We start from the raw sequence: 25,303 nt of genomic DNA on the forward strand, positions 1-25,303 counted from the left end.
CGCACGGGGCAAGGACGTCTAGGAGGCCTTAGCAAGAAGGCTTTTTTTTTTTTTTTAAGAGAGCCTTGGGTGACTAGTGCCCTGAGCAGGTGCAGAGGCTGGGATGGTGTTCCAGGAGGGGAGAGCATGAGCCCAAGTGTGGAGGAGGAGGAGAAGGAAAGTGACAGGAGCTCTCAGGCACTAAGCTCCTAATGTGTAAAAAGGCATTTCATCCTCTCACCAATCCTAGGAAGTAGATTTTATAATCCCCATTGCACAGATGGGGGAGCAGGCCTAAACTTGACCCCTAGTCGTAGAGGTAGTAAATGGTCAGCCATCAGGACTCCAGCGGTGTGCCAACAAAAAGGGTGGGCAGGGCTGGGGCAGGCATAAAACAAGTCTAAGTTTGCCCGGGGTACTAAGGAAGAGAGCAGTTTGGGCTCTCTCCTCTTGGGTTGATAGTGGGGGCCGCTGAGCTCTGGCCAGAGCCCTTCCCCACCCACCACTTGTGCAGCAGTGGAAGGCCATCCTGTGGGGGCTGGAGAGGTTGGCTCCAGCCACCCTCACCCAGCATGGTTCCTGGAAGGTGGAGCACAGAGCCTCTGGGCACCTGCTGGTAGAGCTCAATGCCAGCATGACCTGGAAACTTCTAGCAGGTTTAGAACTTATTTTTGGGCAGCAAAGGTGTAAGGTTGACAGAAGCAATTATGGATTTCACTAAAGGAGGAGATGCTGTGTTCTAAATGGCCACCGTACCCCTGGGCTGTGCTGGGTTACTGTGATGCAGGCTTGTTCTCACCTAGTCCTCAGGACCCCTGTGCCCATGTTATGGAGGAGGACACTGAGGTCCCAAGAGGCTGAGTCTAGGCCCACGTGGCTCAGTGCAGAAGCACCCAAGCTTGCCAGATTCCCTCAAGGGGATCCCAATTGAAAAGAGAAGCACAAGGCCCCTGCCGCAGGGAAGGAGGAACTACAAGAAGTCATCACAAAAGCACTTGGTACAGAAAAACTACAATGTTTTTTAAATTGTGCATGCAAAGAACTAACACTCACAAGAAAAGACAGTTAGCTACTAAACTTTGTTATCAGTTCATACATTCAAAATGTAGAAAAACAATCTATCTTCATAGCGTTAAGGTGAACAATTCACTTAATCATTTCCTACCACAGTTAAATTTTTAATAAAGGATTTCTTGATGGTTTATTTTCTTAAAAACCCCAACAGAATGCAGTGGGGCTTTTCAGTGTTAGTTATGCTTACCTACCATAGCTGAAGCGGAAAGTCCCCTAAAGAACAGGCCAACTTCCAGGATAACAGGAGAGGAAAGGCTCCCCCTCAGGGTTGGGAGTGGTTGTCAATGGATCACCCTCCCTTGCCTAACTGGCATCCATACCCTTGTCACTAAGCACAGAGTCAGGCCCATGTGGAGGAGGACTCAGCTGAAGGAGTGAGGGGGTATGGGTACTTGGCTATTAGGTGCCTGTCAGAAGTGAGACCCCAGGACTACCTCCTCTGCAACATCACAGAACATCAGTGTCCTTACAGGCCCAGCATCAGGCCGGGAGGACCAGGGGAATTGCCCTCTCCAAGAACCAGTCCCCACTGCGTCCATCCTCCTCTGGGCCAGTGGTCACAAGAGTGCCCGGGTTTAAGATTATCTGCTGGGGTTGGGGGGATGTCAAACTGTGCCCTGGAGCGGCCCACACCTGCCTCTCCCTCTGCAGGCAGGGCAGCACCTGTGAGCTGTTTACACCATGGCCACTCAAATGATCATTTGCATAATTATTATGTTTAGTGTCCTCCCCACTTGAGGTCAGGCTCTGGGAAGTCAGGGCTGTGTCTTTCTTGTCCACAGCTGGATCCCCAGAGCCCAGCAAGATACTTGACACATAGCAGACACTCAAAAAATATCTGTCAAATGAGCAAATCAACACGTGGGTAATGGCTGAATCATGAACAGGCACCACAGCTCAAAGAATACATCAAAAACAACAGAGAGCCCAGCCCTCTTGGCTCAGGGTGGGTGGACACGACAGAGACTTCATATTTATTCAGACTGAGGAGAAGCAGACTTCAAGTCTTGGTTCTACTACTTCAGAGCTATGAGACTGAAGGCAGATTAACTTTTCCTCTCTGCAGTAAACTATCAAATATGACGGGAGACAGAGACATGTGGCCAACAACCCCCACGTGACAGGATTTCCACAAGAACTAAGATCACCACCTTGGAGCATTTAGTACAGGGTCTGGTACACAACAGTCACTAGCAAGTAATGGCTTTGCCCTTCTGCCTCATTGGGAACCTGCCCAGGATGACACTATTTCAGAGTAGGGATGGATCAGCCTTGTACTGTTTGGGAGGAGAGGAGAGGAACTGGCCAACAGTGGTCTTCAGGTATGCATGTTAAATTTTAAGGGTGACCACTAAAAGAAGAGAAAGGGAAAATGCATAAATTCTAAACTAGAGGGGTGCCTGGGTGCCTTAGTCAGTTAACTGTCTGCATCGGCTCAGGTCATGATCCCAGGAGCCCTACCTTGGGCTCAGCATGGAATCTGCTTCTCCCTCTGCCTGCCATTCCCCCTGCTTGTGCTCTCTCTCACTTGCTCACTCTCAAATAAAATCTTTTATTAAAAATTATAAAATAGTAGATAAGGGAAATGGAATAAGGAAATCAATGAAAAAGATGACAGGGAAGAGAAAGAATAGGCTGCAAAAAGTCAGGCAAAGAAAAAGCACAAAATAACAGAATAATTCCCAACATACTTGTAATTATAATAAATGTAAGTGGACTAAACTTCCAGTTAAAAGACAGAGATTTTTAAGACTATATTAAAAACGAAATCCAAAAGACACACCTAAGACAGCAGGTCAGTATGGATGAAAACAATTAAGATGGCAAATAACAAAAAAAACAAAAACAAAAACAAACAGTTAGTTGGAACCAGTTCTATCACTGCGGGTTTCAACACTTTGGCATTGTCACCCAGGCCAAAAGGTGTGCAGGCGCACATCAACTAACACAACTGGGGTGCTCTCCAAATCAGACCCTTGTCCATTCTGGCCCATCCACTCAACACACTTGGCTGAAGGTGGCCAGGAACTAGGGGACAGGGAATGTGGAAACCATCCAGATGGTGTCCACTCATAAAGACTCAAAGCCTAGCCAAGGAGAAAGATGCATTAAGCCAGTATGGTAAGAGAATGTGCATGACACATTAGTGATCAGGGAAACACAGGGGGCTTACTGGGGGAAGGCAACTGAAATTTCTCAGAGAACAAGGATGAGGATGGCATCCCAGGCAGAGGGCATAGCCTATGCAAAGGCAGAGATGTTGAGCACAGCACAGCAAGCGTGTGGAACTCACACATCTCCCTATGGCTGGAGTAGAGGAGAGGCACTGGGACAGTCAGTCCTACAGGGCCTTTGACCCCAGGCTGAGAGTGATAGGGAGCCATGGGAGGACTGAGCAAGGATGTGGTGGTGTCTGAATGACATGTTAGCCAATGTAGAAGAAAGATGCTGAGGAAGAAACTGGATGCCCAGACTTGGACAAATGGTCATGATCACTATGAGCTGAATCAAAATTTTTAAATATATATATTTCTGCATGCTTGTCCAAGTCTCACAGTATCTGTGAGAAAAGTGGGCTCAGAGATATTAGGACACTCGCCACAGGTCACACAGCTGGTCAGCAGTGAAGCCAGAATTCAAACCCAGACCCAGCAACTCCCCACTAGGCTGTTCCCCAGGCATCCTGCAGAGGAGGGAGAACTGACTGGAATCCTGGTAAAAATAAAAGCCCTCACTATTTAAAGCAACCCAACAGCACATCTTCAATAAAACCAGGCTTCCCTTTGCAGCAACACCCCCGTCCTGCTTAGCTCTCAAGTACATTAGTAAAGTGATTGGAGGGACCCCACCCCCCTTGAAAATGCCCCTCATCTCCCTTCACACATGCCCTTCCCATCACTTCTGAGACAAAGCTCACAGAGCAGGAGCAGCCTCTGCCAGCAAGCACCTTAAGGACATACGGACATACGGTAGTTGTGGTCTCTCCATCCAGAGGACCAGGAAGATGTGGGCTGGAATCCCAGCTGTGTACTTCCCAGTGGGCACGGTGGGATTCCCTACTGAGTCACTGGACCTCACTGAGCCTCGGCCTCCAGGTACACACCCCAAGTCTGCGGCATCCTCATTGTGTGACTTCACTGAGCCGCTTCCCTCTCTGAAAAGTAAGCTTGACAATAGTCTGCCTTGCAGGGCTGGTGGGGGACAGCTGAGGTGACAAACGAATGCCCAGCCCAGAGCCTGGCATTTGTCACCTCGTCTCAGTGAACACCTGCAGTGCCAAGTCCTGTGCTGAGCAAATGTCAGCCATTCCCTTGAGTCTCAGGGACAACTGTAAGGTCGACATCATGATGCCCTTTCATGAGTGCCCCCCCCACACACACATTTGCACCTTCAGAACTGCTTTATCCCCATGCAATAAAAAGCAGTGGATGAATGAATGAATAAGGGACATTTGGGTTGGCTCCAAGGGAGTGAGCAGGAATTTTCCAGGCAGACAAAAAGGGAAGGACATCCTGAGAAGAGAGCAGCATAAGCAAAGATAGTTCTAGGAGTGGTTATTGACTGAAATGTCACCAGAGTGAGGATTGCCAAGGGCAGGGGGCTGTGCAGAGGGGAGGGGAGAGGTGAGCAGAAGTCAGCCAAGCAGGGCTGAATTTCCTCTGAGAGCACTGGGGAGCCAAGGAGGGCTGCAGGCCTGCCTTCCACCAGGAAACTGGGCTGGGGGGCTGCACTGTGAACAGGGACCCTGGAAGGGGGGAGGAGCAGACGGGCACACAATGCTTTCCTGCTCAGCTTGCAAATGGGTTCCCTGGGAACTGGGAAGGCCCCAGAGCTAAGTGTCATGGAGCCTAGGTGAGGGCGAGTTGTCTCTGGCCCCTGAACCAGCAGCCCTTTTGTATTGGATTTCTAGGTCCAAACTCTCAAGTCTAACCTTTTAAGAGCCCACCGCATTCTCCCTCTGGTGATTAGTGATGATGGGATCCTCCTGCTGCCGCAGTTGTCCTTACTATTATTTTAATAGAGCCTGCCAGCGAGTGAGGGCCTGCTTTGTGCCTTGCCAGCGTTTCCCAGGGCGATGATAAAAGGCACCCTACGAGGAGGGTTCTGTGCTTGTGATGTTTGGGAAACCCAGAGTGGAGCAAAGTCGAATCTCCTTCCCCATAGGACTTCTCGGACTTTCAGCTCACAGCAGTGGCGCCTCCAGGAGGAAATGTGCGGCTCCAGATGCATTTGATCAGGGAAGCTTTTTGTTGCTACTGTCAGATATCACCTCATGGGATTAGCCCCGTGCTCCTCCTAGGAGGGAACCGAGGCTGCAGCCATCCACGGGACCACAGGAGCCAGGTCCCAGGGCCTCTCAGGGTCCTGGGGCTATGGCCCCAGTCTTGGGTACACACCCTGTTGCCTGGAGAGACCCCAGGCCAGCCCTCCTCGAGGCCATCCAGCCAGCGTGTTCTGCTCCTCCCCCTGAATCCCCCCACCTCCATCCCAGATCCTGCAGGTGCCACCTCTGCTCCTCCCCCTGAATTCCCCCACCTCCATCCCAGATCCTGCAGGTGCCACCAGAGAGCTTTAGACCAGATTCCTTTATCTGATAGCATTTACTGGGGTTTAGTCCCACTCTAAAAGTTAGCCACTGCAGGAAATTAGAGAAGGCAGAAGCATATTAAGGAAAATAAGTAATTGACCCTGGCAATTCCATCTCAATGTCCCAAAGGAGGTATCACCCTGGAAAATAATTCTAGATAGCCATGAAATTTGTTTTTGAAGCATGTATCATGAAATGGGAAAATACATTGTAATACTATTTTTTTAAGTTTCATTTTTATTTAGGTAATCTCTACTCCCAAAACGGGGCTCGAACTCATGACCCCAAGATCAAAGAGTCAGACACTCTGACTGAGCCAGCCAATCGCCCCTACAGTGTAATACTACTACTAAGGGAAATTCAGGGCCAAGGAGGAAATATCACATCACCAAAATTTTGTGAAATATAAAAAAGGTGAAAAAGAGATATATCCCTGCATTATATGCAGAAAGAAAAGATTAGAAGAATGTATACCAAATTGTTAACATAAGTTAATATAAGTAGAGGTACTTTGGCTCATTTTTCTTTTCCTCTCAAGACTCTTTCCTGAAATTAGTATATACTACTTTTTAAAAAGATTTTATTTATTTGACAGAGATCACAAGTAGGCAGAGAAGCAGGTAGAGAGAGAGGAGGAAACAGGCTCCCCACTGAGCAGAGAGCCTGATGGGTCTTATTATGGGATGGCACTGTCGGAGTCATTCCTGGTCTGCATCAGTATGGAGTGGGAGAAACCTGCACTGGGAATAATGGGGTTCCTGGAGGGACCGGGGGTGTGGGCGTAAACAGGAGTCTGGGGCCCGATGTCCAGCGGGGAGAGGAGGAGGCTGAGTGGGGCTGGGCCATGGGATGAAGAGGAAGGGATGGGACACTGAGTCAGCGAACAGAGGGGTGGTGGGGGACTGCTGGGCCCCAGCGTGTCAGGCTCACGTTCTCTGATTTTCAGTTAGATGGAGCAGTAAGGGGTTCTCTGCCCCAAGAGCCACCCTCCTCAGGCTCTGATTCCAATGGCACACAAATTACCGAACATCAACAACAAGAGTCCCCCCCCCCCCCCCGCACACTCTCTAGTGATCACACTGTGGCCTCCAAAGTGGCTCTCATTCTCCTTTCACAGCCAGCCCTGGATGGGAGGCCCAGAGAGTCCAACCAGCAGGCCCCATAGCCAGGAGAGAGGGGAACGGGACAAGAACTGGGCTCTGTCTTCACGGCGCATCTGATGTCCCAGCCACTGGCTACCTCCGTGGGCCTCCATTCTTGCCTTTCAGAAACAGGCACTAACAGTCCTAGTTCAAAAAGCTGCTGGAGGGGGGCCCCTGGGTGGCTCAGTGGGTTAAGCTGCTGCCTTCAGCTCAGGTAATGATCTCAGGGTCCTGGGATTGAGTCCCGCATCAGGCTCTCTGCTCAGTGGGGAGCCTGCTTCCCTCTCTCTCTCTGCCTGCCTCTCTGACTACTTGTGATCTCTCTCTGTCAAATAAATAAATAAAATCTTTAAAAAAAAAAAAAAGCTGCTGGAGGGGCGCCTGGGTGGCTCAGTGGGTTAAAGCCTCTTCCTTCAGCTCAGGTCATGGTCCCAGGGTCCTGGGATCGAGCCCTGCATCAGGCTCTCTGCTCAGCAGGGAGCCTGCTTCCCTTCCTCTCTCTCTGCCAGCCTCTCTGCCCACTTGTGATCTCTGTCAAATAAATAAATAAAATCTTAAAAAAAAAAAAAAAAGCTGCTGGAGGATAAAATGCAGCTGCATTCACAAAGCCTCCAAGACGCAAGGAAGCACCTGGTAACCTTCTCGTCCTAACACAGTGGCCACACTGGCCACACAGGGCCACTGAGCGCACAGGCCGTAAACCACGTGTGCAAAGACTGCAAAAAGACGATAAAATAGTTCCTTCATAGTTCTCATCTTGATTACATGTTGAAATCATAATATTCTAGATATATTGGGTTAAATATATTATTAAAATTGATTTCACCTGTTTTGGTTTTTTTTTTTAATGTGGCTTCTAGGAAATATAAAAGTAATATGTAGTTCACATTGTATTTCTGCTGAATAGCCCTGACGTAAGGTGGCTGTTGTTAGTCTGTGATTATGACAGTGTCAGAAATATTATTGTTCCTTAAGCTGGGTGCCTCTCAGCTAGTCTTTTTAAAAAATAAATTTTTACTTGTCTTTTTTTAAGTAGGCTCCATGCCCAGCATGGAGCCCAACACAGGACTTGAATTCACGACCCTGAGATCAAAACCTGAGCTAAGATCAAGAGTCAGATGCTTAGCCACTGAACCACCCTGTCGCCCCTAAAAAAGCTTTTAAAAATGCTTTTCTACTTAGGATAAAAGTAATTTGGGTTCATTAAAGAAATAAGTAAATAGGGGTTGCTCAGTGGGTTAAGCCTCTGCCTTCAGCTCAGGTCATGATCTCAGGGTCCTGGGATCGAGCCCCACATCAGGCTCTCTGCTCAGTGGGGAGCCTGCTTCCCCCTCTCTTTCTGCCTGCCTCTCTGCCTACTTGTGATCTCTGTCAAATAAATAAATAAAATCTTAAAAAAAAAAAAAGAAAGAAGTAAATAAAAAATTGCCCATAATCCCCGACAGCTGGACTTCACTGCCAAGAAGAGCCTGGAGTACGTACTTATGGTCTTTTCTTGGTGCGTATATGAGTACAGCTAATTCCTCAGCTTCTTTTTAAAATCCTACAAAGTCACAGGCGCCTGGCTGGCTCAGTCAGTGGAGCGCACAACTCTTGATCTCAAGGTTGTGAGTTCGAGCCCCACACTAGGTGTAGGGATTATGTAAAAATTCAAACTTTAAAGAAAATAAAATCCACATAGTGTATACTCTGGAGTTTTCTATTCCCCCCCCCCCAATATTATAACGCAAGCACTCCCCAGGGCATTAAGTAGCCTTCAGAAAAGCCATCTGAATGGTCACACATTCATGGTCGGTCACACCTCAGTGCACCCTGCACTGGGACTACTAAGAAGAATCTGGTAAAATTCTGCCTCCCATGCCCATCCCAGCACCGACCCTCCTGCGGCCCCTCGGGCCCTACCTGGAGAGGCTGCAGCCAACCAAGCTCAGGGGTTAAGAGCGGGGTCTCTGGAGTCCCCACAGACTATGGTCATTCCCCTGAGATGACCTCAGCCGGATAGCAAGTCTGACATCTCCTTCTGTGTGACCTTGGGCAAGTCACTGCACCTCTCTCTGCCTCCCGCTAAGATGCAGATAATTCATAATCCCTCCTGTGAAATCCTTGAGGCCAGATGTTCTGACATCTGCTGGTAAAAGGTGAGGCCCTAACATCCAGCACATATTTTATACTCCGCCCCCCCCAACCTCTACCTCTTAGCAAGTGTGGGACTATTTAGAGTAAAGTGTTTTAACAGTCACATGAGTGGGCTCAATAAAAAGCTCTAAATTAGCTTCACGTGAGTTCTGATCAGGCTGTACCACCGTATGGCATTTGGTGCCAAAATTAGGGAAAATCTTCTGGTTTTTGGAGCTTTATGGATTTCATAGTCCCAAATATTGAGTAAGTACCTACCTCATAGGGCAGTTTGGTGGATTAAATGGGCTGTTGCCCATAAGGCATTTAGAATGGTGTCTGGTGCCAAAGAGGGGCTCAGTGCCTGTTAGCTGTTGGTGTGAGTGTTTTTAATCTTTTTTTCCTGAGGTGCAATTTACATATAGCAAAATGCCCCTGTTTTCCGTACAGTTTGGGAGCTTTGGCAGTCTTACTCATCCAGACAGCCACCACCCCAGCTGAAAACCTTTCCATCACCCCAGAAGGTTCCCTCGTGCCCCTTGCCAGCCTGGCCTCCACCCCTGACCCCGCCACACTCAAAGACGACCGCTTAGCACAGGTCAGACGCGGGACGGACACGACCCTACCGCTGGTGCACCTTCGTGTCAGGCTTCTCTAGCTTGACAGGACGCCCGCCGCTGAGAGCGGCCGTGTGTAGGGACAGTTGCTTCCTCCTCGGCTGCCACAGTGTTCCCCGGAGCGCTCACACAGTGTGGGTCCCTGAGCGGTGGACAGACCTTCGGGTCGCGTCTGGTAATGCCGCAGTGAACACAGGGTCTGTGAGCGCCCGCCGCAAACCGGAGGAGGACTACGGCCCTCCTCTCCCGCGGGGGAAACACGCGAGAAGAGGCACGCCCAGGGGTGCATCACGTGCGTCAAGTGTGTTGCATCTGCCTCGGGGAGAAACAAAGGGTTTCCCAAGGTAGTCTTCGGGGTTACAGGCCCGGGGGGGGGGGGGGGGGGCTCGGCTCTGCACTTGCGTGGGGGCGGGGGGGGGCGTGGTGTGCTGGGCGCAAGGGACTCCGACGTGATTAGCCGCGGCAGGGGCCGCGCTGAGGGTGTCTCCTCTCCCCCACCGCAGGTGATCCGCACCGACACGTTCAAGCACCTGCGGCACCTGGAGATCCTGCAGCTGAGCAAGAACCTGGTGCGCAAGATCGAGGTGGGTGCCTTCAACGGGCTGCCCAGCCTCAACACGCTGGAGCTGTTTGACAACCGGCTCACGACGGTGCCCACGCAGGCCTTCGAGTACCTGTCCAAGCTGCGGGAGCTCTGGCTGCGCAACAACCCCATCGAGAGCATCCCCTCCTACGCCTTCAACCGTGTGCCGTCCCTGCGGCGCCTGGACCTGGGCGAACTCAAGCGGCTGGAGTACATCTCGGAGGCGGCCTTCGAGGGCCTGGTCAACCTGCGCTACCTCAACCTGGGCATGTGCAACCTCAAGGACATCCCCAACCTGACGGCCCTGGTGCGCCTGGAGGAGCTGGAGCTGTCGGGTAACCGGCTGGACCTGATCCGCCCGGGCTCCTTCCAGGGCCTCACCAGCCTGCGCAAGCTGTGGCTCATGCACGCCCAGGTGGCCACTATTGAGCGCAACGCCTTCGACGACCTCAAGTCGCTGGAGGAGCTCAACCTGTCCCACAACAACCTGATGTCGCTGCCCCACGACCTCTTCACGCCCCTGCACCGCCTGGAGCGTGTCCACCTCAACCATAACCCCTGGCACTGCAACTGCGACGTACTCTGGCTGAGCTGGTGGCTCAAGGAGACGGTGCCCAGCAACACGACGTGCTGCGCCCGCTGCCACGCACCCGCCGGCCTCAAGGGCCGCTATATCGGCGAGCTGGACCAGTCGCACTTCACCTGCTACGCGCCGGTCATCGTGGAGCCGCCCACGGACCTGAACGTCACCGAGGGCATGGCAGCCGAGCTCAAGTGCCGCACAGGCACCTCCATGACCTCCGTCAACTGGCTGACGCCCAACGGCACCCTCATGACCCACGGCTCCTACCGCGTGCGCATCTCCGTCCTGCACGACGGCACGCTCAACTTCACCAACGTCACCGTGCAGGACACGGGCCAGTACACGTGCATGGTGACGAACTCGGCCGGCAACACCACCGCCTCCGCCACGCTCAACGTCTCGGCCGTGGACCCCGTGGCGGCCGGCGGTGCTGGCGGTGGGGTCGGCCCGGGCGGCCCGGGCGGCGGCGGGGGCGGCAGCGGCGGCTACACCTACTTCACCACCGTGACCGTGGAGACCCTGGAGACGCAGCCGGGAGAGGAGACCCTGCAGCCGCGGGGGACGGAGAAGGAGCCGCCAGGGCCCACGACGGACGGTGTCTGGGGCGGGGGCCGGCCCGGGGACGCTGCCGGCCCTGCCTCGTCATCCACCACGGCGCCAGCCCCGCGCTCCTCGCGGCCCACGGAGAAGGCGTTCACGGTGCCCATCACGGACGTGACGGAGAACGCCCTCAAGGACCTGGACGACGTCATGAAGACCACCAAGATTATCATCGGCTGCTTTGTGGCCATCACGTTCATGGCCGCCGTGATGCTCGTGGCCTTCTACAAGCTGCGCAAGCAGCACCAGCTCCACAAGCACCACGGGCCCACGCGCACCGTGGAGATCATCAACGTGGAGGACGAGCTGCCTGCCGCCTCGGCCGTGTCCGTGGCCGCCGCCGCCGCCGTGGCCGGCGGTGGGGGCGTCGGCGGGGACAGCCACCTGGCCCTGCCCGCCCTGGAGCGAGACCACCTCAACCACCACCACTACGTGGCGGCCGCCTTCAAGGCGCACTACAGCGGCAACCCCAGCGGCGGGGGCTGCGGGGGCAAGGGCCCCCCAGGGCTCAACTCCATCCACGAACCTCTGCTCTTCAAGAGTGGCTCCAAGGAGAACGTGCAAGAGACGCAGATCTGAAGCCGCCCGGCGGGGGGGTGGGAGGGGCCGCCCCGGGGCTCGGGCCACACCAGGACCCTCCCCGCAGCCCCGGCCCCCCCGCGCTGGCGCCCGGACCTCGCAGGGAAGGTCGGGGAAGGAGGGGTCGCAGCCCCGCCCGCGTTCGGACCCCAGGTGGCTCACCCCCGCGCGAGGACAGGGCGGGGCTCCGGGAACCCGGCCCCCAGCGGTTCTGGCCGCACCCTCCCAACCCAGGCGAAGGGAGGGGCTGCGGGATTCCGGAGAAGTGGCTGGAACCCTCCGCTTTTCCTCCTCGAGCTCTCGACCGACCCATCCCGGCCCTCCGCCTTCCGGGGGAGAGCGGAGCTTTTCGGGGGGTGTCCTTTCCCCTCATCCCCAACGACCTTCCTTTTACGGTTCATTTTTTGCAGTTTGACGCCTGTCCCCGCTCCCGCCCCTATGCCCTCGAAACTGAAGAGACAGATGCGCGCGGTCAGAGCCTCCAGACACCCTGCCCTGCCCCCTTCACCCCCAGCCCTCACCTGGCCCACAGACTCTTTTGATACTGAAGGGAGGTTTGCGTCAACGACTACCTGCTCTGTAATTACTTTAAAAAAAAAAACACGGAAAAAGTAAAAAAAAAAAAAAAAAAAAATTCTTTTTGGGTCATGAAAGCATGGAGGACAGAGAAAACATGAATGCGGACGGGGGTGCAATGAGGATGGAAAAGTCAAGTGTCACAGGCCCGCCCAGAGGGTCGCAGGTGTCAGCTCCTCTGGGGGCTCTCCCCTCACCCTTGACCCCAGGAGCCCCAGACAGGGCTCAGGCACCTAGCACCTCCCGATGTTCTGAGGCCCTTGTCCCCACCCCACCCTCACTCATGCGGGGGCCAGGGTGGGGGGGCGTGGGTAGTGTGGTCCACAGGTTGGGGCTGGGCAGCTCCTAGAATCAAGGTGCTGGCAGGGCCCTGCTCCCTCTGGAGCCTGTGGGGAAGATCCTTCCCTGCCTCCTCCGGCTCAGCTACCGTCCAGTCTCCCCTCTTCCATCCACCCATGCTCTATCTCTCTATCCAAATTTCCTCTTTTTTATAAGGACACCGGGCATACGAAATTAGGGCCCACCCAACGCCAGCAGGGGCTCATCTTAATTCTATCATCTGCAAAGATCCTGTTTCCATATTAGGTCACATTCACGGGTCCTGGAGGTCAGGACTTCAGCATATCTTTTTAGGGGAAACAGTTCCACTCAGAACAGAGCCAAACCAGATGTGTCCATCCCCTCTGCAAACCCCAAGCCACTGCCTGGAGCCAGAGAGTCAGGCCGAAAGGGGGAAGGCAGGCTGACCCAGGGAGCTGCTCTGCCTTCGGGCTTACACAGAGCTATGGGGGGAAGGGAGCTGGATGAAGCTGTGCAGTAACTCAGAAGCTCAGGGTCCCCCACACTGCCCAGGGAGGGAACAGGAGTCAGCAGGTGAGAGCGAACCCCAGGGGTCGGCCAGGCAACCCCGCCAGGGCTACCATCTTACACTGTCGAGGCCCGCAGAGGGTCCACTTGGGACAGACGTGGCCCATGGACACACAAGGCTGGGCCCTCAGCTGGGCCCCCACACTTGGCAGGCCCGGGTCCTGTGTGCTATGTGCCCTCTTTGGTGGCTGCGTGCACCCACATGTCCTGTATCCCCGACCTGGGACTCCTACTAAAGCACCTTCTTCCCTCAGGGGCCGGACAGTGCCCACCTCTGTGATGGCCATCTGGGGTCTCTGCTCCTGCCTGTCGACCTGGGACTCTTGGAGCCCAGCGCCCTGTCACTCCCTTTCATGCTCTTTCTCTCTGGGCCTCTTTCAGTGCGATCCTGGTTGCCATGGCAATACTGCAGCGGGTACCAGGTGGTGGCTGGGGGCAGGGATCTGCACTGCCATTGCAGCCTCCGCCATCTCCGAGGCCAGGCACCTGCAGGGCGCCTTGGCTAGGCCTCATTTTGGGGGACCTCAGGGCCTTCGCAGGTCTCGCAGACTTCTCCGTGGACAATGGGAGGTGGGGGATGGGGCGCAGGTGGGTGCAAGAGCGTGGTATTGGGGGTGCTGGCGGTGTTGTGACTGGGAGAGGAGTGGATGAAAGGTGAGAAGTCAAGGTGAACTAAGGAGACCAGGTTGGAGCCAGGCTAGGAGACTCCAGCTCCTGCTGCCTGCAGGAGACCAGGCACCACCAGGCCAGGCCTCCCTGGGAACTTGGGGTGGGGAGGAGATGCAGGCCTGGCCCAGCTGGGGACAGAATGGCAGCCAGCCCAGAGAAGGCAGGGCGGGGCTGGAGGGCTGGAGGTCCAGGGAGAGGCCCGGAGACAGCGATAGGATGGAGGGAGAGAGTCGGGGACAGAGCCAAAGGAGGAAAAGATGGAGGAGGAATGTTGACAAGAAACACAGGTGCTAAGACTGGGGTTGGGGGGTGGGTTACAGGCCCGAGGGCGGGGACCGGAAACTCGGGAGCAAGGGACAGACGGGGAGCCCAGAGTCCCCAACAGCCTCTCTTCTCCCTGGCTCCCAACCCTCTCTACCCCCACCCCAAGCAGGATGCAGTTTCCATGACAACTTGGCTGGCCAGAAAGGGGGGCTGGGGACTGCAGAGGAAATTTTCCACATCAGCAGGAAGGGAGGAGGGTAGAAAACAGAGAAGGAAGAGGCTGGGTATAGTGGGGGCAATGTGGGGTTCTGGAACCCCAAGTCGTTGTCTCCACTGCTCCAGGATCCTCACCCCCAACCCCCAACCCCAGCAAACCTACACCCTCTCCACTGGGCCACTGTGGGGAAGGGAGAAGGTTCTGGAGAGGATCAAGGGTCAAATGTCCAAAGATCAGCCACTGCCCAGTCCTCGAGGGGAGGGGGCAGCGAGCCGCTGACCAAGCTCAGGCCTCACGCAGACCACCAGATTCAAGGGCATGGCTCTCGACCGGGTCCCAACGAGGGTAGGAGTGGTGGGCTACGGCCGCCTTGGTGAGTCACTGACCCTCTGGGGCCTCTTCTGCAGGTCCCGTCCTGAACCCCCCCAAAGCCCTTTGCCCTTACAAACACACCTTCATGTATGTCTTCATCTGCACCTGGCTCTGCTTCTGTGTCTGCCTGAGCACCATCCACTTCCCACCACGGGCCCCATCGCCCCCTCCCTCTGGGTCCCTGCCACCCTCCTCCTGGGTCCCTGTCCCCTCCCTCTGGGTCTCTGTCCCCCTCCCTCTGGTCACTAACCTCCTCCCTCTAGGTCTTTCCCCCTCCCTGTGGTCCCTGTCCCTTCCCCCTGGGTCCCTGTCCCTCTCTCACTGAACCTCCCTCTCCCCAGGCCAGTCCCTTGTTTCTCACCTGCTGACTCAGGGACCAGAACTGGGCCTAGAACTTGTTTTTGTCTGGAATCGTGACCCAGGGCGAATGAAAGGGAGTGTGCCCCCTTCCCTGCAGCTCCAGAACCTCGCTGCTCTTGGGGAGAGGTCAGTGATCTCACCATGAAAGACTTAGACTCCCTGAAGCTCCTGTTCCGACCTCCCTTAGGCACTGTGACCTCTGGCAAGTCTCTTACCCTCTCTGGGCCAACTGTGAAACAGAACAAGCCATCCTGCTTCCCCTCTTAGGCCAGGGTGAAGAATGACGGGCCTCTAGAGACACTGAGGGAATTGGAGGAGGGGAAGTCCAATACCTCTCCGAGGCCCTCCCCCATCTCTCCCCTCTCCCAGGCACCCTGACCTTGTGGTGGAAGTGGCCCATCCAAAAATAATTCAGGAATCTGGAGCACAAATCCTGCGCTGTGCCAATCTCCTGGTGAGCCCTGCCCAGCCTGCCTCAGCTCCACCCCACCCTACAGTGGGGTTCGTCCCCTGACCTCAAACCCTCCCCACCTTCATCCACCCCAGGTGGGATCCCCTTCAGCCCTGGCTGACCAGGCCACAGAGCACCAGCTCCTGGAGGCCTCGCACCGCTGGAACCACGCTGTGTTTGTGGCCCGGGGGGCCCTGTGGGGCACTGAGGACATCACCAGATTGGATGCAGCTGGGGGCCTCCAGGTGAGGGCCGGCTGGACTCCCAGTCGAACCAGAGCGGGCCTACAGAGATCCCCAGTCCTGTCACCCTGGCTGTCACTTCCAGAGTCTTCGTGTCACCATGGCCACGCACCCCGATGGCTTCCGGCTAGAGGGACCACTGGCTGCAGTACCCAGCACTGGGTGTCGCACTGTGCTCTATGAAGGCCCCATCCGTGGACTCTGCCCCTTTGCCCCCCGCAACTCCAACACCATGGCGGCTGCCGCACTGGCTGCCCCCAGCCTGGGCTTTGACGGCGTGGTTGGGGTGCTTGTGGCAGATCTCAGGTAAGCAAATGCTTGTGGGGGTTGGTGCTGGGGCTGGGCCAGCCAGACTGACCACCCTGCTTGCCCCAGCCTCACAGACATGCACGTGGTGGACGTGGAGCTGAGTGGACCCCCAGGCCCCACAGGGCGAAGGTTTGCTGTGCACACCCACAGAGAGAATCCTGCTGAGCCCGGCGCTGTCACGGGCTCTGCCACTGTTACCACCTTCTGGCGCAGCCTCCTGGGTGCGGCCCCTCTTCCCAAGCCCTGGGCCCCATGCTCTGCAGAGCTTGGGACTCGGGCTGTCTGGCTCTGCAGTTGTTTCTGTCTCAGTTGATTGATCTTTATTTCTATGTCTCCTTCACCTTCTACTCCACGTTTCTGAATCTTGATAGATCTATCTCTGTCCAAGGCTCCTTTCCCTAAGTTTCTGTATCCTCCTCTCGCTGGGAGCCTATAACCTCTCTCACTGTGTGTCTCGGTCCCCCTCCGGGTCTCAGTCCTTCTCTGTCTTCCTCCACCCCCACCGTGGTCTGTCCCTCCCATCATGCGTCTGTCTCTCATCTCTCGGACCCAGCATTTCACTCCCTGTATCTCCCCTGCAGGCTGCTGCCAGCTCCCCTCCAGGCCGGGGATCCATCTCTGCTGAGAAGCCGCCTCTTTCCCTAGCGGACACCTTCGTCTCATTTACGTCCCCCCACCACCGCCCTGGCCTCGGTTACCCCCAACCTCCCTGCTGTCTCAGTAAATATTGGAGGCTCTTCTCCCTGCATGGCCCGATGTCTCTCGTCCCTTGCCTTCCTTCTGTGACGTCACGCTGCGACTTCACACCCGGCTTGGTGCCACCACAGAGGAAGAGCACAACACACGAGGGAGCAACACTCCCGGAAGTTATCGCGAGAGCCTATCCACTACATTTCCCAGAATCCTCTGAGCACCAGGGGGCGTGGCCGCGCGGGAAGGCGGAGAGGGGCCGTGGGGGAGGGCCGCCGTAGGGCATATTTCCGGGATTCACCGCAGCGGCGGAACTGCAGTTTCGAGTTCTCGGGGCGACAGTGTACTTCAGAGCCAAGCCGCCCGGAAGTTCTGTACGGAGCAGCGGGCCCTCGCGGGGGCTGCCGGAAGACGTAGTCCGGCACGCGGGGGCCGCCGGGAACTGTGTGCTTCCGGCCTGGCCAGTCAGCGCGGTGCTGCCTGCTCCGCACTCGGAACCCACAGCCGCCGCCCAGGGGGATGCGGGAGCCCCTGGTCTCGGGGAGCAGAGAGGCAGGCGGGGTGAGGGGCGTTGCCAGGCAACGGGGGAGCGCCGCGGTTGGGGTACGGGTCGGGGAAAGGGCTCTGTTCCTTGGTGTCCGGGGAGGGGGCCCTGTTGCTGAGTTACAGGAGCTGAGAACCCTGTTGTTTGTGATAGGGGAGGGGAGTCTTCTGTTGCTAGGCGACCAGAGGAGACCCCGTTACCTAGAAACAGGGGAGGAGCATTTCTCTATTGCTAAATAACCAGAGAGGCTTGTTACCTAGTTAGGGAGAGGGTCCTCTGTTGCTAGGTAACCAGAGAGGGAGCCTGTTACCTAGAGACAGGGGAGGGGGGGTTGCTAGGTGACTACCATAGGGACCCTTTCACTTAGGGATGGGGGGATTCTCTGTTGCTAGGTGAGGAGAGCCTTTTCAAAATTAGCAGTAGGGGATGGAGGTACCCCACTGCCAGGAGAGCGCCTAGGGAGCAGGCTCAGTGACCCAGTGTCCCCTCAGGCTGCCCTGAGCCCCGACCTCAATGGCAGTGCCCCCAGGGCCTGCTGGCAGGTTGGGCTTCCAGATCCCAAGCCGAGTACCTTCTTCCGTCACCCCCAAGCAGGAGCCGAGGACGGCATGTCCCAGGCCCCAGGAGCACAGCCGAACGCGCCTTCGGTTTATCACGAACGGCAACGCCTGGAGCTGTGTGCCGTCCACGCCCTCAACAACGTCCTGCAGCAGCAGCTCTTTAGCCAGGAGGCTGCCGATGAGATCTGCAAGAGGTGACTGTCACCCATCCTAACCCCTGGAGAAGCGGGGCTCGTGGGCAGAACCACCAACTAGGTCTCACAGCGAGGCAGCGATAGAGCTGCCTCATGACCTGCCTGGGGAACCCTGGGACCCAGAGATGGAGATGTGGCCTCTCACACCTGCCCTTTGCCACAGCCACAGCCCCGGCTCAGGCCTCATCTTCCCTTATCTGGACCCTCATCCCCACATCCCCTCTAGCCTCCATCAGTATAAGCTCTGCATAGCCCCAGCGCGGAGCCTGCCCTCCACTGCTCACAGCCCTCCCGTGGCTCCCCAGCAGCCCTGGGAGAAGCCCCAGGTCCTGCAGCCTAATATCCAAGGCCCTGCATACTCTGGTCCCCGTCTTCCTCTTCAGCATCATGTCTCACTGCACCCCCAAACCACAGTTCTCCCCAGTCCCTGAGTGAGCCCTGCTATGATGCTTCTGGGCCTTTGCATGAGCTATTCTTCCTGTCTGGAACAGCTTCCTTCTCTTGGCAGCCTGGAATGTTTCTTCTCACTATGCAAGATTTCAAACATCACTTCTTTATTCCTGCTCTCCCTTGTCTCCTCCTCTCCGTCCCCACAGCCCCAGCTCTAGCCCAAGCCTGTCATCTCCTGGATCCTTCCTCCTGTCAGTAACCACCCACATGATGCTACACCCAGAGATGACCCGTGTCTTCTCCATTCTTGCTTACAGCCCTCTCGTGGACCCCTGGCATCCTCAAGCAAAGTCCCAGCCCCTCAGACCGATTATTACAGAATTTATTCATCTCTGGCATTCACAGCAGTGGTCCATCAACTCTTTTACACCGAGGCTATGCTGGAGACCCAGAGATGAGCCCAGTAGGAACCCTCCCCTGAAGGAGGCCAGGCAGACAGATACACAGGAAAATAATACACAGACTTTTCCTCTCCAACTCCTCCCCCTGCCCTGCCCACCAAGGGCCTGGAGAAAGAACAAAGGTGCCACTGTTTGGAGAAGGCAGGATCCAGAGACAAGTGGTGGCAGGGCGGGCCTCCGGAGCTTGAGGATAGCTGCAGGAGAGAGGTGGGGAGGCAGGAGCACAGGACAGGTGGCTGGGGTGGAACTGAGGCTAGGAGGCCTAGCCTCCGAGGGGCTGAGGGGCTGAGACTTTATCCTGGGGCGACAGGGAACCAGGGAAGGCTGGGAGCAGGGGAAATGCAGGGTCAGTGTTGGGTGTGAAAAGAGCCCCTGAGATTGGAGGCTGGAGGCCAGATGAGGGTCTGAAGGGTCTGAAGATGAGGGACGAAGACAAGGTCTGAGCTGGGAAATGTGGCTCCAGGACAGAGCAGAGAGAGGTGGGGACAGAAGGAATCAGGCTTGGGGCTGATAAGCCATCGGGTTGAACAAAGGAAAGAGTCCAAAGACTGGGTGATTCAAGGACCCTGGGCCTCTCCTGCTCTGTGGGGAGGGTGCAATCTTTTCAGGGGCCCCCAACTCAAGCTCTGACTATCCCCCAACCAGGTTGGCCCCAGACTCCCGGCTGAATCCCCATCGCAGCCTCCTGGGCACCGGCAACTATGACGTCAACGTGATCATGGCCGCCCTGCAAGGGCTGGGCCTGGCCACCGTGTGGTGGGATAGAAGGAGGTGGGACCCCAATCACTGTGTCATGTGTGCTAAGCCTGGGACAGTGGATACAGCGTGACAGCACCCATGTGGGACAAAGCAGGAGAGGGATGGGTGGACAGGAGGCGAGAAAGAAGGGGTCGATGGGTGGATGGTAGGCATGGCTGAATGATGGGTGGATGGTAGACCAATGGGTTGGGAGATGGTGGAAAGAAGAGTGGGTGACTGGATGGACAACAGGATGGGCCGAGGGGTGGATGACAAAGACAGATGGTCATCTGGTGATGAAATGGACAGTAAATTGGTAGTTGGATGTGTTGAGTAGGTGGTGGTTGGCTGATGGGGTGGGTGAGTGGTTGGGTGAATGAATAAAGGATGGATGATTGGTAGACAGTGAACAGGTGGTTGGGTAGGTAGATGGTTGGACAGATGGATGGATTGGTAAAGAGTGGTTGAGGACTGGAGGATGGTGGGTAAGTTGCTGAGTTGGTGGCTGGCTGGCTGGTGAGTTGCGTCAGTAGGTGGATGATGTTTGGGTGGATGACAGATGGGTAGTTCGTCAGGAGTGGTCACTAGATGGCTGGGAGGTTTGGGTGCACGCATGATCGGGTGAGTGGAAGGAGACAAAGGTTGCACTGAGGGAGGAGCATCCTTGGGCAGGCTCGGAGGGCCACTGCTGCCACGGCAGCTGGGGTCCCACAAGCTCAGTAGTACCCTTGAGCCAGCGGGTGAGCCCAGGACCCTGACGGCAGGGTCTGCACTCTTCCCACACAGGCCCCTGTCCCAGCTGGCCCTGCCCCAGGTGCTGGGACTGATCCTGAACTTGCCATCACCCATGTCTCTGGGGCTGCTGTCCCTGCCCCTACGCCGGCGGCACTGGGTGGCCCTCCGCCAGGTGGACGGCATCTACTACAACCTGGACTCTAAGCTGCGGGCGCCCGAGGTCCTGGGGGACGAGGACGGTGTCAGGTGAGGGTGAGGTGACTCTGGGGCTGGGGCAGGGCGCTAGGACACCCCCCTTCCCCTGGAGGCAACACCCAGGCTCCTGGGCCTCAGTCTCTTCATTTCTCTGCCCAGGGCCTTCCTGGCGGCCGCGCTGGCTCAGGGCCTGTGCGAGGTGCTGCTGGTGGTGACCAAGGAGGTGGAGGAAAAGGGCTGCTGGCTGCAGACAGACTGACCCCGCAGAGGAGGGAACCAGGCTGCCTGGGCAGTCCCTGTGTGTCCACGACTGACCCGAGTGCCGGGGAAGGACTAGGCCCCGCTCCTCCTGGACCCCGCAGAGGCCCAACCCCTCTCCCATACCCCTGCTCAACGCCACTGCTGCCTCAATAAATCTGCTCGTTTGCTCCCAACCTGGCGTGCATCTGCCTGGGGGACCCTTTCCCTCTGGGGCTCCCGCGGAGCAGAGAGGCTGGTAGCCACACAGGCATTGTGGGGAGCGCGGGAGCCCAAATGCTCCTCCACCTTCCCGCTTCACCAGCTCGGGTGAGTCACCCACCTTTCTCGGCCTCCGTTTCCTCGTCGGGGCACAGCTGGAAACAGCACAAATCCCTGCTCTTGTGGGTCAGCGGAGAGACCAGGAGCCGATAGGCACAATCTAGAGTGCTCAGTGGGCTAAGTGCTGAGGAGAAAGCAAGTTTCTTCCTGGAGTCTCATTTCTTCTCCATCAGTGGCTCCAAGAGGGGGCCACGCCGCTATCCCCGTGTTCGGCTACCTGCCAGAGGGGAACGAAGGTTGCTAACCCACTGACCTTAAGACAGGAAAACAACCCCGCGTTATCCGGGCGGGCCTGCAGTCCTGACGGCGGAGGAGGCAGGAGAGGAGAGGCCAAAAGAGACCTGGCGAAGGAAGTGGGTCAGAGATGCTACGTGGTGGACAGCTTTGGAGATGAGAAGGGGCCAGAGCGGGGAAGTGGAGCCAGCCCAGACCAGGGCCAGGGCCCCAGGAGGAGCCAGCCCTGCCCACACCCTGACTCCAGCCCAGTGAGGCACATTAGACTTCCAGCCTCCGCAAGTGTGAGAGAAGAAACAGCCTTAGGAGCTGGTACAGCATGGGGGGATTCATTTAGGGCAGCAGAGCCCTTGGAGCAGCAACTGGAAGAAGAGGAAGGAGGGAGCTGTGGGGGGTGCAGAGGAAAGGCGGTTCAGGCTGAGGGAGCAGCCAGCACAAAGGCCCTGGGAAGGCCCCGAGCCAGGCAGGGGGGAGGTGTATGTGAGGGGGTTGAGGTGACAAAGGGGGACAATGGGGGCCCTCAGAGATTTGAGCAGGAGGAGTTCAGGCTCCCACCAGGTGTCTTCTTTCCACATTCCCACTGGAGCAGGACCCCCTCCTGTTCTGTGTCCTTCCCCAGGGGCTGCTGTCTCTTGCTGTAGCTTCCCTGTCCTGTTGGCATTGACACTTCTCCCCCACCCCCCACCCCCCACTCCCAGTCCGGTGGTGGCGGCACCTTGGGGGCACCTCCGCAGATGAAGCCAGGAGCTCACTCTCAGGCTGGGAGGCAGACAGGAGGGGACAAGAGCCCCCTCCCCAGTCCTAGTCAGGGTGGGAGGCTTTAAGAGGGACCCCCAGGGGGCTGGAGGAAGTTGAGGGGACCTGGGGGGAGGACCTGGCCCTCTGCAAAGGGCCAGCGGGAGGAAGGTGGCTCTGTTTCAGACTGGGAGACAACTCTGCAGGAGCCCCGCAATACATCACTACTTGTCACTGACCGACCAGGGGCTGACTGACGAGAGTGGGTCCCCACCAGGCCCAGTCCACAGGGCCTCCACGGGGCTGCTGAAAGCTGGACCTTGTCCAGGACAGCGAGCGAGGGCCGCGAGGGGCACAGCAGGTCAATCCCGGGCTCCAAAAGTGCCCTCGTGGGGCAGGTGGCGGGGACAGCCTGGGAGGCCTGGAAGGAGGCTGAGGAACCAGAGGGAAGAGAATGGAGGCCTGAGCCGGGACCCTGGGGAGGGAGAGGAGGGACACAGTCTGGCAGCTCGGCTCTGGGGGCAAACCTGAGAAGGAATGAAGAAGGCACCCAGGCATCTGGCCCTAGGATCCTGGGACAGTGCGGCCACCCCCAACAGATGAAGAGTGGTTTGGGGATTGGTGGACATGCCACACAGCGGGGATGTAAGGGATGTGACAAATGGTGGGGGGGAGGGGAAGCCAGGTCAGGGGCTCTGGAGATGGCTTTGGGGGTCTCTGGCCTATTCCAGGAGGCATGAGTGTGTGTGAGCCCAGGGAGGGAATCAGGTAGAGTAGGGCTTGGGCAAAAGCAGGGTCCCCTTTTAGGAGTGGGCAAAAACGGGGGACCCAGAGACAGGGAGGCCATGGGCAGGGAGAGGCAGGTAGGGCCCTTAGAAGATGGGGTGCGGGCACAGCTGGAGGCTTGTCAGACCCAAGGGTGCTGCTGGGACTGGGGCTTGGCAGGTTCGGGTTCCCAAGACTTCTGGAGGTCAAAGGGCAACTTGTAAAAAGTCAAAACAGCACATTAGAAACTGCTGGGGTCCCGGGGCACCCCAACTTTGGAGACGGTCCCCACACCCAGCCTGCCCCCTCTGTGCCTCTCCAGCTTGCTCACTCTCCCACACCTGGGTCTCTGACTCCTTAGTCCCTTGCTTTGTGTCCCTCTCTTTGTCTCCCTTTTTGGATGTTTCCATGTCTTTCTCAGCTTGTCTCCCTGGGCCCTCTGGGGCCCCCTCCTGACCTCTGTGCCTGTCGCCGGTCCCCTGCGGTCCTAGACAGCCTGGCGGGACTCCCTGACTGTTTCTATTCTTGGGCCTGAGTGACCTCCCCAGGTGCCTTCTCAGCTGTGGCCTAATATGGTCCGAGCGAGAAGAGAGTCCTAGCGTCAGCAGTGCCAGGGTGGGACCGGGGGTGGCAGGGTCGGTCCCTCCCTCCCCTGCTGCTCTCAGCCCCCCTGGGGCACTAACCCCTCCTGCTCTCCAAGGCCCCTGGGGCCTGAGGGAGTGCTTTCGCTTACCGTTGGCCCCTCACCGTGCAGAGCGCCCCCTGCCCCCTCGCCAGCCCTGGGCACCAGGCTCCCCGCTGGGGCGGCCTCAGTCATGTGGCAGGTGGCAGGTGCAGGGCAGGGTGACAGCTGTCCCACGCACCCGGGTGCTGACAGCTGAGGCCCAATTTAGCTCTCGGAGCCCAGGGCTGACCAGATAAGGCAGTGAGGGAAGGTGGTCCCGCCCCCAGGGTGCCCCTTAAATTGCTCAGTTGGGCCTGGGGGGCGGCCGCCGCTGATGTCAGGTGAGAGGGACTGCGCTCCTTCCTCCACTTCTCCGCTGTCCACCCAGCAGCTGGGCCCCCTCTCTCTCTCTCCTTCTCTCTCTCCCTCTGTCCCTGTCTCTTGCCTGCCCCCTTCTCTCCGCATCTCTGTCTGTCTCCCTTGCTCCATCTCCTCCTCCCCTTTGTCTCTCTCCATCTGTCCTGTTTCTTCCCATTTCTGTCCCTCTTGCTCTCCTCCCTGCTCTCCTCCCTCCTCTCCCATTTCTAGATCTCCTCCCGCCCTCCCTCGTCTTTCCTGTCTCTTTGTGTCTCCCCTCCTTCTCTTTCTCTCTCTCTCCATCTCTGACTCTTCCTCTCACCCACATCTCTCCTCCTCCCATCTCTCCATCCCTCCCCCTGCTTCTCCTAGCCTCAGTTTCTCTCTCCCTTTCTCTTTCTGTGTCTCAGTCCCTCTGTCTCGAGTCCCTGTTGTTGCCCCTTGCCACCCCCCACCCCTGCCCCCAAGCTCCTGAGGGAGGCCACCAGGCCCTCTGCTGCGGTTTCTGCTCAATAAAGCGGTTCTGTCCTCACTCTCTCGCTCCCCTGTCTCCTCCTTTCCTTGCTCACTCCTCGCCTCTGACCTCCCTGGGTCCAGCCTGCTCCTCCCTCCCAAAAACAGAGCCTGAACAGCAGACTGAGCAACTGGGGAGAGACGAAAGACAGATGGGCAGGGGGAACCCAGAAACGGTGAAACAGAGACCAAAATAGGAGGCCACGGACTTAGGGGAGACAGTGGGATAGCGGGACAGTGGGATGGCAGGACACAGAGATGCAGAGAGATGCACACGGTGAGATGGGGAGATGCAGAAACAGAGTGACTCAGAGACCAGGCAGCGCCCCACCCCCCAGACACAGCAGCCCCTTCCTTGTCCCCAGGCTGAGCCAGGCTGGGGACAATGTGCCCTTGTCCCAGTCTGGCAGCTGGAGGGTGGGCTGGGCCCCAGGGGAGGGAAAGCCACCAGGAGGCCTGCCTTTGGCCTCTACCCTCAGACTCCCCCTTCTTCCTCATCCTCCTCCTGAGCTCCCAACCTGCTTTCTGCTTTGCCAGGGAAGGAGACAAGCATTTATGCAGCACCTGCTGTATGCACCTGAAATGCCTCCTTGCCTCCTCTGGCACCCCTTTCTCTCCGCCCACTGCTGTTCTTCCTAAGCTTCTGGCTCCCATTCTTGGAGGAAAGGGGCATTTTTAAAGTTCCTAATGTTTACCAGGCAATTTCTGCACGGCCTCTGCACCTTCTACTCTTTTGCTCTCCTGTCCCTTCCACCCAGATGC

General features: G+C 57.0%; 3 protein-coding genes across 14 annotated transcripts in view; all 3 read left to right on the plus strand.

Moving 5' to 3' along the window:
* The window catches only part of LRRC4B (leucine rich repeat containing 4B), a 36,412-nt gene extending 24,410 nt beyond the window's left edge, over positions 1-12,002 (plus strand). For both annotated transcript variants that reach the window (XM_082710163.1, XM_082710164.1), the window contains exon 3: positions 10,019-12,002. In XM_082710163.1, coding sequence (XP_082566289.1) covers positions 10,019-11,860 — 1,842 coding nt within the window. In that variant the 3' untranslated portion in view covers positions 11,861-12,002. The remainder of the gene's footprint in view (positions 1-10,018) is intronic.
* Positions 12,003-13,935: 1,933 nt separating this feature from the next.
* On the plus strand, positions 13,936-16,933 carry ASPDH (aspartate dehydrogenase domain containing). 4 transcript variants are annotated; one of them, XM_082710175.1, is made up of 7 exons: positions 13,936-13,957; positions 14,607-14,826; positions 15,555-15,639; positions 15,732-15,881; positions 15,964-16,184; positions 16,254-16,408; positions 16,769-16,933. In XM_082710175.1, the coding sequence occupies exons 1-7, from the start codon at positions 13,951-13,953 to the stop codon at positions 16,810-16,812; spliced, it is 882 nt and encodes a 293-aa protein (XP_082566301.1). In that variant the 5' UTR covers positions 13,936-13,950; the 3' UTR covers positions 16,813-16,933. The 4 variants fall into 4 exon arrangements, with proteins under 4 accessions (XP_082566301.1, XP_082566299.1, XP_082566300.1 ...); XM_082710173.1 differs by lacking the exon at positions 13,936-13,957 and adding an exon at positions 14,226-14,259; XM_082710176.1 differs by lacking the exon at positions 13,936-13,957 and adding an exon at positions 15,167-15,311 and having other exon boundaries at positions 14,677-14,826.
* A 230-nt stretch (positions 16,934-17,163) lies between these two features.
* On the plus strand, positions 17,164-21,128 carry JOSD2 (Josephin domain containing 2). 8 transcript variants are annotated; one of them, XM_082710181.1, is made up of 5 exons: positions 17,164-17,438; positions 18,016-18,175; positions 19,672-19,797; positions 20,551-20,745; positions 20,854-21,128. In XM_082710181.1, exons 2-5 carry the CDS (start codon positions 18,030-18,032, stop codon positions 20,951-20,953), a joined length of 567 nt encoding a protein of 188 aa, XP_082566307.1. In that variant the 5' UTR covers positions 17,164-17,438; positions 18,016-18,029; the 3' UTR covers positions 20,954-21,128. The 8 variants fall into 8 exon arrangements, with proteins under 8 accessions (XP_082566307.1, XP_082566310.1, XP_082566314.1 ...); XM_082710188.1 differs by having other exon boundaries at positions 17,189-17,480; positions 18,013-18,175; XM_082710183.1 differs by having other exon boundaries at positions 17,213-17,438; positions 18,013-18,175.
* Positions 21,129-25,303: the final 4,175 nt, after the last annotated feature.

Source organism: Mustela nivalis, assembly GCF_964662115.1.
Source record: "Mustela nivalis genome assembly, chromosome: 18".
NCBI lineage: Eukaryota > Metazoa > Chordata > Mammalia > Carnivora > Mustelidae > Mustela > Mustela nivalis.